Source organism: Macaca mulatta, chromosome 14 (assembly GCF_049350105.2).
Source record: "Macaca mulatta isolate MMU2019108-1 chromosome 14, T2T-MMU8v2.0, whole genome shotgun sequence".
In the NCBI taxonomy this organism is placed as follows: domain Eukaryota; kingdom Metazoa; phylum Chordata; class Mammalia; order Primates; family Cercopithecidae; genus Macaca; species Macaca mulatta.
The window spans coordinates 58,985,439-58,999,711 of record NC_133419.1 but is presented as its reverse complement, the minus strand read 5'-3'; the positions used below and the strand labels follow the sequence as shown (position 1 = coordinate 58,999,711).

The 14,273-nt window shown below is 38.7% G+C and overlaps 1 protein-coding gene across 1 annotated transcript; it reads right to left on the bottom strand.

Moving 5' to 3' along the window:
* Window positions 1-3,478: 3,478 nt before the first annotated feature.
* On the bottom strand, window positions 3,479-9,828 carry OR2AG2 (olfactory receptor family 2 subfamily AG member 2). Its single transcript, XM_077964758.1, has 2 exons — window positions 9,474-9,828; window positions 3,479-7,342 (listed from the first exon to the last, which is right to left on the bottom strand). The coding sequence occupies exon 2, from the start codon at window positions 6,899-6,901 to the stop codon at window positions 5,852-5,854; it is 1,050 nt and encodes a 349-aa protein (XP_077820884.1). The 5' UTR covers window positions 6,902-7,342; window positions 9,474-9,828; the 3' UTR covers window positions 3,479-5,851.
* Between the last annotated feature and the right edge of the window lie 4,445 nt (window positions 9,829-14,273).

Sequence of the window (14,273 nt, the reverse complement as noted above, 5' to 3'; positions counted from 1 at the left end):
ATTTTAATTCATGCTCCACCAGACTCATCACTCAATTATTTCTTTTTCTTTTTGAACATTCTAGTAAATTTAAGAATATACTTCTGGAAATTCATTATTATAAATATTGTTGTTTTACAGTACAGCAAATGAGGGCAATGCCCACTTTTAATTTATCATTTCAGGGCATGCTGACATCTGACAGCCATCTTTTGCAACAAAACTTTCTTTGGCTAACATGCCAGTTATGCCTACTTGCCCAGAAGATCAGAATGGCCTAAGATACTAATGTGCCCTACACCAAGCAGCCTTAATTGATAATTGATGAGAATTATTGCGTAAAAACCCCTAGATTTCTGATATAGTTTGGATGTTGTCCCCTCTAAATCTCATATTGAATTGTAATTCCCAATGTTGGAGGAGGAGCCTGGTGGGAGGTGATTGGGACATTGGTGTAGATCCCTCATGGCTTGGTGCTGTCCTCACAATAGTGATTACTCACAAGATCTGATTGTTTAAAAGTGTGTGATATCCTCTTTCCCCTACTCTCTCTCTTGCTCCCTCTCTCGCCATGTGACATGCCTGCTCCCACTTTGCCTTCACCACCAAAAGTAAAAGCTCCCTGAGGCCTACCCAGATCTGAGTAGTTGCTAGTGCCAGGCTTCCTGTACAGCCTGCAGAACTGTGACCCAATTAAGTCTTTCTTTATAAATTACCCAATCTTGTTTATTTTTTATAGCAATGTAAGAATGGCCTACACAATCTCTTACATAGGAGGTGAAATATACTTCTGAGATACATGTTTTACTCTTTCCAAGAATTCCTTAGGAAGATCAGGATTCAATTGCCCACAAAAACTTGCCTGATAACTCACTCATTATTGAGTCTTTTCTTTGTCTGTTTCCCTCTTGCAAATTCTACTAGTTTTTCCCGGAATTGCTTCCTAAATATACTCTGTATTCAAATTCTTGCTCAGAATCAAATTCTGAGGGAACCCACATTAAGATAAACTGACTGTTCCTAAGCAAAAAGAACAAAGCTGGAGGCATCATGCTACCTGACTTCAAACTATATTACAAGGCTACAGTAACCAAAACAGCATGGTACTGGTACTAAAACAGAGATATAGATTAATGGAACAGAACAGAGTCCTCAGAAATAGCACCACACATCTACAAACATCTGATCCTTGACAAACCTGACAAAAACAAGAAATGGGGAAAGGATTCCCTATTTAGTAAATGGTGCAGGGAAAGCTGGCTAGCTATATGTAGAAATCTGAAACTGGATCCCTTCCTTACACCTTATACAAAAATTAATTCAGGATGGATTAAAGACTTAAATGTTAGACCTAAAACCATAAAAGCCCTAGAACAAAACCTAGGCAATACCATTCAGGACCTAGGCATGGACAAAGACTTCATGACTAAAACACCAAAAGCAATGGCAACAAAAGCCAAAATAGACAAATGGGATCTAATTAAACTAAAGAGCTTCTGCTCAGCAAAAGAAACTACCATCAGAGTGAACAGGCAACTAAAGAATGGGAGAAAAATTTTGCAATCTATCCATCTGACAAAGGGCTAATATCCAGAATCTACAAAGAACTTAAACAAATTTACAAGAAAAAAACAACTTCATCAAAAAGGGGGCAAAGGATATGAACAGACACTCCTCAAAAGAAGACATTTATACAGCCAACAGACACATCAAAAAATCTTCATCATCACTGGTCATCAGAGAAATGCAAATCAAAACCACAATGAGATACCATCTCACTCCAGTTAGAAAGGCAATCATTAAAAAGTCAGGAAACAATGGGTGCTAGAGATGATGTGGAGAAATAGGGACACTTTTACACTGTTGGTGGGACTGAAACTAGTTCAACCATTGTTGAAGACAGTGTGGTGAGTCCTTAAGGATCTAGAACTAGAAATACAATTTGACCCAGCCATCCCATTACTGGGTATATACCCAAAGGATTATAAATCATATGACTATAAAGACACATGCAAATGTATGTTTATTGCGACACTATTCACAATAGCAAAGACTTGGAACCAACCCAAATGTCCATCAATGATAGACTGGATGAAGAAAATGTGGCACATATATACCATGGAATACTATGCAATAAAAAAGGATGAGTTCATGTCCTTTGCAGGGACATGGATGCAGCTGGAAACCATCATTCTCAGCAAACTATCACAAGGACAGAAAACCAAACACTCAATGTTCTCACTCATAGGTGGGAATTTAACAATGAGAACATATGGACACAGGGCAGGGAACATCACACACTGGGGCCTGTGGTGGGGTAGGGGACTGGCGGAGGGACAGCATTAGGAGAAATACCTAATGTACATGATGAGCTAATGGGTGCAGCAAACCAACATATTACATGTATTCCTATGTACCAAATTTGCATGTTGTGCACATGTACTCTAGAACTTAAAGTAAAATAAAATAAAGTAAAATAAACTGATTGCTTATAATTTTTTCCCTTGGCTGAAAATTATCTTTGAATTCATGTTGTTTCTGCATACTTTGGAAGTATTGCTCTGATACCAAAGACAGAAAATGACACTACAAGAAAACAAAATTACAGGCCAATTCATCTAATGAACATAGTTGCAAAAATTCTCAAAAAAAGTATGCCCAAACTGAACTCAACGAGTGTTGAAAGGATCATTCACCATGATCAACTGGGATTTATTTCACGGATGCAAGGATGGTTCAACATGTGCAAATCAATAAATGTGATATGCCACATGAATACAATGAAGCTTCTGCATAGCAAAGGAAATAATCATTAGAGTGAAAAGACAACCTATAGAATGCATAAAAAAATTTTGAATCATACATCTAATAAAGGGTTAATATCCAAAACATATCAGGAACTCAACTCAGCAGGAGTAACCTGAGTAAAACATGAGGAAAGAACCTAAATTGACATTTCTTAAAATTAGACATAAAAATGGCCAACGGGTATATGAAAAAGTTCTCAAGATTCATAATCTTCAGGGAAATGGAAATCAAATGAGATATCACCTTCCATCATTTAGATTATCCAAAAAACAAGATGCGGTAAGTGTTGGTTAGGATATGGAGAAAAGGGAGCTCTCGAACACTGTTGGTGGAAATATAAATTGGTACAGACATTAGGGAAAGCAGTATGAAAGTTCCTCAAAAAGTTAAAAATAGAGCCGATATAACCAAAGAATATGAAATTAGTATGTTTAAGAGATAGCCGCACTACTATGTTCATTGCAGTATTATTCTCAATAGCCAAGCTCTGGAATCAACCTAAGTGTCCAACAATGAATGAATGGATTAAAAAATGTGATACACACACACACACACACATACACACAAGAAAATCTTTCCTTTTTAAAAAAGAAGGAAATCTGGTAATTTGCAACAACGTGAATGAATCTGGGGAACATTATTTTAAGTGAAATAAGCCAGGTATAGGAAGAAAAATTTCACATGATTTCACTTATATGCAGAACCTGTAAGCTGAATTCACAGAAACAGAGAGTAAAATGGTGGTTACCGAATGTTGAGGTAGGGGGATTTGGGAGATGCTGGTCAAAGGACACAAAACTTCAGTTAGACAGGAGGAATGAGCTCAAGAGATTTATTGTAGTTCATGGCGATTACAGGTAATTAGAACATATTGTATACTTGAAAATTGCTGAGAAAGTAGACTTTAACTGTTCCTGATGCAAAAAAGATAAGTATATGAAGTAAAGCATATGTTAGTTGGCTTGATTTAGCAATTCCATAAAGTATACATATTTTAAAACATCATGTTGTACTACATTAATACATACAATTTTTGTCAATAAAAATAATAAACAAATGTTTCATTTCTAAAAGGAAACAATAAAATAATATTGATTCTTTAAAAGGCTTTTTACTATTTATCCATATAGCAGCCAAAATGTTTTAAGCACTATTTACTAAGTAGTTGTCTAAGTACCTGATACTTATTATCTTATTTAATCTACCCAACAATATCATGAGAGGAGGCCCGTAAATATCACCACTTTTGACATCAGCAGACTAAGGTACAAAGGATTTAATTTAGCATCCAAAGATGCATAGATGACCAAAGGAAGACAGGGATTCAAATGCAGGCACTCTGGTCTGCTTTCTCATCACTACTCTAAAATATCCCCTCATAGCAAAGAAGAAGATTCACCAAATTTCAAATGAAAAAAACCCAGGACTTTCATCATCACAGACATTTAAATTCAGTAAAATACACATATGTACAACAAAAAGGAAAAATTTATAAGTGATTTTTGATTCATTCCAAATTTCTTAATTTTCTCAGTTTTTATAATAAACAGATTAATTTTATAGATTAGCTTTACTTTTTATTTTTTAGGGTTTAGCTTTACAGATTAAATAATGTAATATTATTTCTGTAAAGAAAACAAGAATTACTGTGTTTTGACAAAGCACTGTTCTCAAGAATAGTAACGCCTATGTAAGCCAAGGTATTTTGGGAATTCTGCACTCAACAAATTTAAGTTCCCGAATTTTGCTATAAATCTTCCCACACCGATGAGTAGAATAAAAAAAATAAGGCATATTTAGGCTAGCTAGAAAGTAAATTATAAATTTTATATTTCCTTTTCTATGGACACGCACATATACTCACCTCAAGAATATAACCTCTTTCAATTGTTTTAATGTTCAAAAACACATTCATATATCCACAAGTCCACAATTTAAAAAATTTAGACAATATGCTCAACAAATTTCTCTCATTGTTATTGTACTCACTTTAAAACTGGTACTTTCAATTCTATTTTATTCATTCTTTATTTTAGTTTTAATTTTAGACCATGTAAAAATGCCCATTTTCAAAAAGACTGTCAAAATTTCCAAGTAGAAATATCTTTCTTTATCCTTTTCCATTCTTTCTTTCTTTCTATTATTTATTTATTGAGATAGAGTCTCTCTCTGTCACTCAGGCTGGAGTGCAGTGGCGCCATCTTGGCTCACTGGGACCTCCGCCTCCCAGGGTCAAGCAATTCTACTGCCTCAGCGTCCCGAGTAGCTGGGATTACAGGCGCCCGCCACTATGCCCCACTTATTTTTGTATTTTTGGTAGAGACCGGGTATCAAAATGTTGGCCAGGCTGGTCTCGAACTCCTGACCTTAGGTGATCTGCCCGCCTCGGCCTCCCAAAGTGCTGGGATTACAGGTGTGAGCTACCGTGCCCGGCCCCACGCTTTCAATGTAATTATTTATCATTACTCAAGTAACCCATATGAAGGCCCCTCAGGTCTAGAGTACAAATGCAGTCACATAACCCTTATTCATTTCCACTAACTGCTCAAACAATCATCTACTAATAAACAGGAAATCAAATATATCTTCTGAAAATTGTTCTCTCTATTAATAGTTTAAGAATCGGCTTCAAAGGGAACACTCCTCCTCTGATGCTGAGAGGCTATTGGAATTTGGTCAGTCCAAAACTACTGCTGCTTCTCACTGCTACATGACGTTCAAATGGAAAGCTAATGCCCTACCATGTCTACTTGGTAATGTGTCAGGAAGATGCCCTACCACAGAGTGAGTCTACAACACCCATTCAAGGTTTTTCCCCCCATCTGGATATTGTATAACGTGGGTTTCCAAAGTCAGGATGATGTGTGCCAAATGAGTTTAAGTCAAGGTCATTGTATACACCAGATTCGCAGTTGAATAAAAAGTAAAATTTTAAAAATGTATGTATCATCTGAGAGTATAGTATTGAAGAATGAGTGAGTTGAGAATTTTATTTGGAGCAGGAATGAGTGAGTAGAGAATTTTATTTGGAGCAGGAATGGTGAGAGGCAGCCATGATCCTTCCCTAGAGCGTGGAATGTACCAGCAGCCTGTATTTTCCCAGGACCCTCCTCAAGGCCCCCATGACCTCCTTATTCCTCAGGCTGTAGATGAGGGGATTCAGGGCTGGAGTGACAATTGTGTAGAAAATAGAGATGATGTTGTCTTGTTTGGGGCTGTGGAAGGAACTGGGCAAGACATACATGAATGTGGCAGCTCCATAGAACATCCCAACCACAGTCAGGTGGGAAGAGCAGGTGACAAGAGCTTTCTTCCTCCCCTCATTTGATGGCATACGAAGCACAGTGAATAGAATTAGTGTGTAGGAGGCCACAATGGCAGAAATGGGGAGCAAGAGGAAAGTCACACCTGTCATGTATATTATAAGCTCATACCTGGAGGTATCACCACAGGCCATCTTCAGCAAGGGTGGGATCTCGCAAAGCAGATGCCGGATTTCCCAGGACATGCAGAAAGGGAGGTGCATAGTGTACATGGTATGTCCTAGAGCTACCAGGGATGCCAGGATCCAGGATGTGGCCACCATAAGCCAGCAGACTCTTGGGCTCATGAGAGTCATGTATTTCAGAGGATGACAAATGGCCACAAACCTGTCATAGGCCATGAAGGCCAGTAGGAGGTCCTCAGCACTACCCATTGTCAGTGCCAGGAACATCTGAAGGGCACAGCCTCCAAAGGAGATGGTGTTTTCTCTGCGCAGAAAGTCCGCGAGGACCTTAGGAGTGACAACAGATGTGAACAGGAGGTCCATGAGAGAGAGCTGCCCAAGCAGGAGGTACAAGGGCACGTGGAGCCGGGCTTCCATGGTGATGGCCAGGAGCAGCAGGCCATTGCTGGTCAGGGCCAACATGTATAGTACTGTAACTGTAGCACAGAGCAGTTCAGGAAACCCACTGTCATTCAGAATCCCCACCAAGATGAAGCTGCTTCCCAAGGTAGAGTTCCGGAGCTCCATGCTGTGGTTTTTTAGTTGCCTAGAACCAAATGTATTATTAGTGGAAGCTTTTCTGATGGTGTGCACTGTAGCTTTGGATTGTTCTAGGTCAATGTGCATTGGCCAATAGGAATCCCATAATACCGTATCTTTTCCATCTGTTAGTATGCCTCTGATTTCTGAATGCTGGTATTGGATTACAATAAACCATCAGGTAAACTGGTATTAGGTAATTTGGCATGTCATTAAGATAATCATTTAGAAATCCCTTCAAATAAGGTATCCAGAAGAACGAGCCTAAGCAAACATCTTTGTAGATAGATGAAAGCATCTCTCTCTTCACAATGAACAAATACACTGGGCATTGGTTTAAGATCTAGCTATTTTTTTCTGCCTTAAATGTACTTGGAATTCCAATTCAGTTTTTAAAGTTTTATTTATAAAAAAACTCTTTACTGTCTTCTCCCTTAAACCAGTCTCACTGTTGTTGATTACCTTCCTCAATGGGAGAATCTCTGGGCTCTTGGGCTGCTTGGTCACCGGGACTCTTCAAATGCTACCCTGTTGGAGGGAAAGAGAATTCTGGGCTGAACTTGACAGTCATGGTAGTATAGATTTTAGAAATAAATCTAGAGGAACAGTATCAAAGGTGTTTGCCTAGATAATGATAAGATTTTTTTCTCAGAAACAGGCAGGAATAAAGGCAGTAAATGATATTTGTGGCGGCACGGCAGGTGTTTGTGTTTAGGGCACATGATACAAGGAGTGAGCCACAAAGGAGGAGACGTTGTAGACACGGCCCAAGGCAATTAGCATTACCTGTGAGCCACAGCAACACACTCAAGGTGAGAAGAAGATTTCTCCCCACAAATCTTAGGAATACAAGGAAAATGTTGGTTCTGCTGAACCCTGAATCCATATGGTAGCTCTGCTGCTAGGGGTTGAGGAAGAGAAGTGGAGTGTGAGGTGCATGTGGGACAGCGTTCATTTGGCTTGCTTTTTATGAATTCAGTTTTTTTCAAAGTTGGATGGAAGACTTAGGAGGCCTTTTGGAAGAGAAAAATAATTTTCGATCAAATTATTCATCTTTCCCTTCCATAATCTGCACCTACTTCTCCAAATATCCATTTATGTCACTATGCTGGTCAACTCAGAGTTAGAACCTTTAAGTGCTAATGTCATATAAAAAGCTGACATTGGAAGGCCCTTCTGTTCCAGCTCCTTTCATTCATTCAATAAATATTTACTAAAGACCTATGAAATCTCAGGCATTACACTTGGGCAACTGTGTAGATGTGAAAAATCGATCACACAAACACCTACATACATTCAATGATACATGAAAAAAACACACTAGGATAATATGTAAATGAGGTTTCAGGAAAGGATTCACTAAGGAAGTGGTATACAAACAACATGCTGAGGATAAATAGGAGCTGGCTAAATCAAAAAGGTTCAGGATATAATTAAAAAACAGTGAGGGATGGTATCGTGAAAGTCAGAACCTTAAAATATAGTACAGGAATGTCCTCTTTGCATTTTTACCCAGTGAAGTGTGGACAAGAAACAAGCCAGAAAAATACCCCTATAAAACTGTGTTTCGGCACTCATTGGAGTCTAAGATCTTTCTCCTGCCTTACAAAACCAAAATTATAATTTTGACCTAGGAACCACTGACCTACTGACTGGAAAACCTTATTTGTCTGTTGAAAATGAAAAGAGAAGTCCAAAGACAATTCTAAGCACTATTTCTGCTAAATATTAGATTTGAAATGCCTTTATTTTTCTTGAATAAAAAGATGAATGGACAGGAAAATAAAAGGAGGAAAATAATTAGTGGGGTGTATTCCTCTAGCTTCCTATAACAAATGTTTGCACAGGATTTCAAAGAGAAGAAAAATCAGGGCTTGGGTGAAGTGGGGTGACTAGGACCCAGGATCCTACATACCTACCTCCTCCCTCTGATACAGGACTATTGTTTTCCCTCCTTTCCATTCACTGGGTTCTCCCCTCTGGGGTCACCTAAAGGGAAAGGCCAGAGAACACACACTGGGCTTACAGAGGAAGAGCTTCTTTCTGGAAAACTGCTGGTGGTTGTGGGTATTTAAAACCAAGAGAAGTCAGCAGAGCTGATATTAAGAGAGACATTGTTGTATTTCATGGAAAATGGTCAGTCAATTCACAAGGTAGAGCTAAATTTTTGGAAGTATATTGATATAAGTTTTTTTTTTTTTGCACCTCTGCTCAGTATATTTATTTTTTGTATTTACTTCTATTGGCTTTTTATGTGGCACTGGACTTAATGCCAAGCAGTCCCACAGGGGAAAGGCGCTTCAGCATATTTTAGATCGTCTTCCTTTGAGGTACTATTCATTTGGGGACTCACATCAAACTATTGGAGGCCAGGAAAATCTAGATGTAACAAAAGGTAAGTACTGAGACTTTTACCAGGAGGCCATTATCAGGACTTCTAGGAACTCACGGCTGGTCGGTGGCAAAGAATTATTTTGGGTGTCCCCATATGTGCAAGATGGGTACATGTACAAAGTGGATAAGGTATAGACGGGAGTGAGTGTAACATAAAGCCTGAGGAACTAGAGAATCTGGGAATGAGAGCAGTGGAAGGTCTTGACCGTGTTTCTCAGGACTTCAGACTTCCCATATTGCCTTGAAACAGAGACACAGCCCTTACCTCATATGGGAACGGGCATAGCTTCCAGATAAAGAAGTTCAAGAAGGCCAAGAAAGAAGAGTTGGTTCTTCTGTCAGGGATGAACATAGGTGTGTGTATGGCTGCCTCTGGGATCAGAGGTCAAAGGCTCCTCCAGTCACTGGCACTGCAAGTCCTCTCTGGAAGTAGAGATAGATGCAGACAGGCAGCTGAGAACCTAGAGTAGGATCCTGCAGAAGTGAGGGGCTGAATCTCCTCCAAAGTTCTCTCATCCACTATCCGTGTGAGAAAGTCCTCACTGCTTTGGAATGACTCTGGCTGAGCTCTTGAGTCCAGGTCCTCAGATTTCACACATTCCCCTCATGCTGTGTTTCATGATAAAAGAGGAGCACAGCAGGAATGTGGGAAAAGAGGTACAAGAAGAACTGCTTAAAAGAGATCCGCCAATGCCCAGCCTTCCTGTCTCTGTGCCAACAGTGAGCCCTGTCCTGGGGGAGGGTTCATAGTCTCACCCTCTCAGCTGACATGACCTCCCCTGAAAATATTGCTCCAGCAAATGGGATTTTAATGAATCCCCTTGGGCATGTCTCCTGGCCTGCCATTTCTTCAAACTTTACCACCAAATGAGCTCTGAACCTTGAGGCCTTGTTCTGCCCCCTACGGACTCGCTGTATCTCACGCCTCATTGGAGTCTAAGATGTTTCTCCTGCCTCAGAAAACCAAAACTATAATTTTACCCTAGAAATCACTGACTGGAAACCCAGTCAGAGGTTGTTTCTGACCAAATAGACAGTGTCAGTAACTGATCTGAGAAGCAACACCTCCCTGTCCAGCCCTCTGTCCAAGTATAAAGTATGTTTCATGGGTTCTATAGACCCTGCCACTTACATGTCCCTCTTTGTGCCACTAGCCTCGGCTATTACCAGCTAAAGGGAGTTAACTATGCTTTTGTTAGTATCAAGTCTTCCTTCATTGAGCTTTAATGAGGATCCAACACTAATTTATTTTTCAGTTCTTTGTTTTTCCTTTCTATTCCCTCTTGTGTGTGCACATTTGTGCACGGGCCTACATACTCTGTGATCAGTCAGCTGAGCTGCTCAGAGTTTTGGGCTGATGACACAGCACCTGCTTCCACTCACCGCTGCTTTTAGTTCAGGCTTTCCCATCTTTCACCCAATTCTTTGCTTAATCTTCCTCTTTCTTTAGTATCTCTTTAATCACTCATTTCACCAGGAAATGCTGAAAATTGCTGCTGGAGTTAACACCTCTTTTATCTTTGAACTTAAAAAAATTGAAAATAAGTTTCCACTTTCTGTTTATATAAAAAATATAATCAAAATTATTTCAGAAGTGCAACAGAACTAATATAAAAATCTTTTTATTTTTTTAGTTATAAAAGAAATGCACTGAAAAGAAGGTTTTAAACATGTAAAATATAAGAGCAGCATTATTCACAATTTAATAAAAACTGGAAGCAACCTTTATGCCCATCAACAGTGGAATAGATAAATGTACACCAAAGGGTTACTATGTAGCAATCAAAACAAAGGAACCAGGGCATACGGCAAAAGAAGCAACTGAGGAAATTAACATTAAGGGAAAAAAGAGAGACCTTAGGATTATATATCATGGTACTTCTTTTACAAAGTTAGTAACTTAAGTGAAAATAAACTTTCTAAAAATATGTGCACATTCAATAAAACCACATACAAATGAAGAAGAAGAATGATGGATACAAAATTTGGGTTAATAGTTACAGTGAAGGGAGGCAGAGAGCTGGACTGTTGATGACTGTTGTCGAGTCCAAATCTTCTACTACTTGCCACAAGACAGCCAATAAGTGGAGAGACAAGGTGTTGGGGCAAGGAAGACAACCTTATTTCAGAAAGCTAGCAAACTGAGAAGATGGTGGACTAACATCCTAAAGAACTATCTAATGTTGATTAATTTTAAGCTCCTTTTATGTTATAGGGAGGGGGAACAGGGATGGGGCTAAGGCCTGGAGGTGACTGGTGACCACAGATGTCTGGGCATCAGCAAGGGTCTGAGAAGGTGGCAAAACTTCTTTGTTTATGGTCAACTACTTGTCAAGTCCACCTTGTTTCTATAAATCTTTAATCATTGCTTTTTACATGCATACTTCCTTATCTCCTTGAGGGTCTGTTTCAAAAGTGAGAGAGTCATTAGTTCTAAAGTATAATCCAAACTCTTTTTGTGATAGCTTGGTCCACATGTAGGAATGAGCAGAGGCAGTCAGCTTGTGAGGTCAGAAGTATGATGGAGTCAGTGACATTAGATTTCTCTCACAGTTACATGACCTTATGGGAAGGTGAGGATATTATCAAGGTCCTAGCTTGCATTCTGGGAGCTGAGTTTATGGTAATAATCAATTAGTCCCTACATACCTGACATTCAACCTTTCTTTCTATTTCATGGGTAAAAGTAAAGATCACAGATGATTAAGTTTCTCAGATGAAAACTTTCTTACCCCTTTTCATTGTCTTATATAGGAACTGTTTTTACTCCTTGGCCTTTTGTTTCAGAGGAGTAAGTTCTCCTTCTCCACGTTAGAGTTGGCTTCTCCAATTATTACTGAGATTCCTCCTTTCTCATCTTCATTCCCTACTCTCTCTTCCTCTACTCTTTCATTTATATCTTCTTCTTTTATCCCAAGACCTCCCTCAATCCTTCGGTTTGGCCTCCAAAGATGATCAAGACTTCTCAGTTCAAAAAAATAATCTCTTGATTTTCCGTTTCTTTCACGTTATTTCTCTAAATTGTTCTCATTTTTTAATAGGTTTTAAAAAAAATTTTAGTTGAAAAGTAAAAATTGTATGTATTTGTGTACCACATGATGTTTTGAAATAGGTATACATTGTAGAATGGATAAATTGAGCTAATTAACATTGACATTGCCTCACATATTTATCTTTTTTGTGGGGTGAGAACACTAAAATATACTGTCAGCAATTTCCAAGAATATAATACATGGCTACTAACTGTAGTTACTATGTTGTACAATAGATCTCTTAAACTTACTCTTCCTGTATATCTGAAACTTTGTATCCTGTGCCCAACATCTTCCCAATGTCCTGCACCTCTACTGTCCCCTAGTAACCACCATTGTACTATCTGCTGTTGTGAGTTCAACTCTCTTAGATTCCACATATGAAGAGAACATGTAGTATCTTTCTTTCTGAGTTTGGCTTACTTCACTTGACATAATATCCATGAAGTTCATCTATGTTGTCACAAATTAAAGCATTTCATTTTTTTTTTTTCAGATTTCCATGTGAAAAGGTTTGTTTTATAAATTATGGATTCAATTTCTACAGCTGTTCAAATTTATCTTTGATTTTATGTTCAAATGTTTTCTTTTTTATTATACTTTAAGTTCTAGGGTACATGTGCACAATGTGCAGGTTTGTTACATATGTATACATGTGCCATGTTGGTGTGCTGTACCCATTAACTCATCATTTACATTAGGTATATCTCCTAATGCTATCCCTCTCCCCTACCCCCTCCCCACAATAGGACCCAGTGTGTGATGCTCCCCTTCCTGTGTCCAAGTGATCTCATTGTTCAATTCCCACCTATGAGTGAGAACATGCGGTATTTGGTTTTCTATTCTTGCGATAGTTTGCTGAGAATGATGGTTTTCAGCTGTATCCGTGTCCCTATAAAGGACACGAACTCATCCTTTTTTATGGCTGCATAGTATTCCATGGTGTGTATGTGCCACATTTTCTTAATCCAGTCTGCCACTGATGGACATTTGGATTGATTCCAAGTCTTTACTATTGTGAATAGTGCCGAAATAAACATATGTGTGCATGTGTCTTTAGAGCAGCACGACTTATAATCCTTTTGGTATGTATTCAGTAATAGAATGGCTGGGTCGAATGCTATTTCTAGTTCTAGATGCCTGAGGAATCGCCACACTGTTTTCCACAATGGTTGAACTAGTTTACAGTCCCACCAACAGTGTAAAAGTGTTCCTATTTCTCCACATCCTCTCCAGCACCTGTTGTTTCCTGATTTGTTAATGATTACCATTCTAACTGGCATGAGATGGTATCTCATTGTGGTTTTGATTTGCATTTCTCTGATAGTGAGAGATGATGAGCATTTTTTCATGTGTCTGTTGGCTGTATGAATGTCTTCTTTTGAGAAGTGTCTGTTCATATCCTTTGCCCACCTTTTGATGGGGTTGTTTGTATTTTTCTTGTAAATTTGATTGAGTTCTTTATAGGTTCTGGATATTAACCCCCCTTTATCAGATGAGTAGATTGCAAAAATTTTCTCCCATTCTGTAGGTTGCCTGTCCACTCTGATGGTAGTTTCTTTTGCTGTACAGAAGCTCTTTAGTTTAATTAGATCCCATTTGTCAATTTTGGCTTTTGTTGCTGTTGCTTTTGGTGTTTTAGACATGAAGTCCTTGCCCACGCCTATGTCCTGAATGGTATTACCTAGGTTTTGTTCTAGGGTATTTATGGTTTTAGGTCTAACATTTAAGTCTCTAATCCATCTTGAATTAATTTTCATATAAAGAGTAAGGAAAGGATCCAGTTTCAGCTTTCTACTTATGGCTAGCCGATTTTTCCAGCACTATTTATTAAATAGGGAATCCTTTCCCCGTTTCTTGTTTTTGTCAGGTTTGTCAAAGATCAGATGGCTGTAGATGTGTGGTATTATTTCTGAGGGCTCTCTTCTGTTCCATTGGTCTATATCTCTATTTTTGTACCAGTACCATGCTGTTTTGGTTTCTGTACCCTTGTAGTATAGTTTGAAGTCAGGTAGCGTGATGCCTCCAGCTTT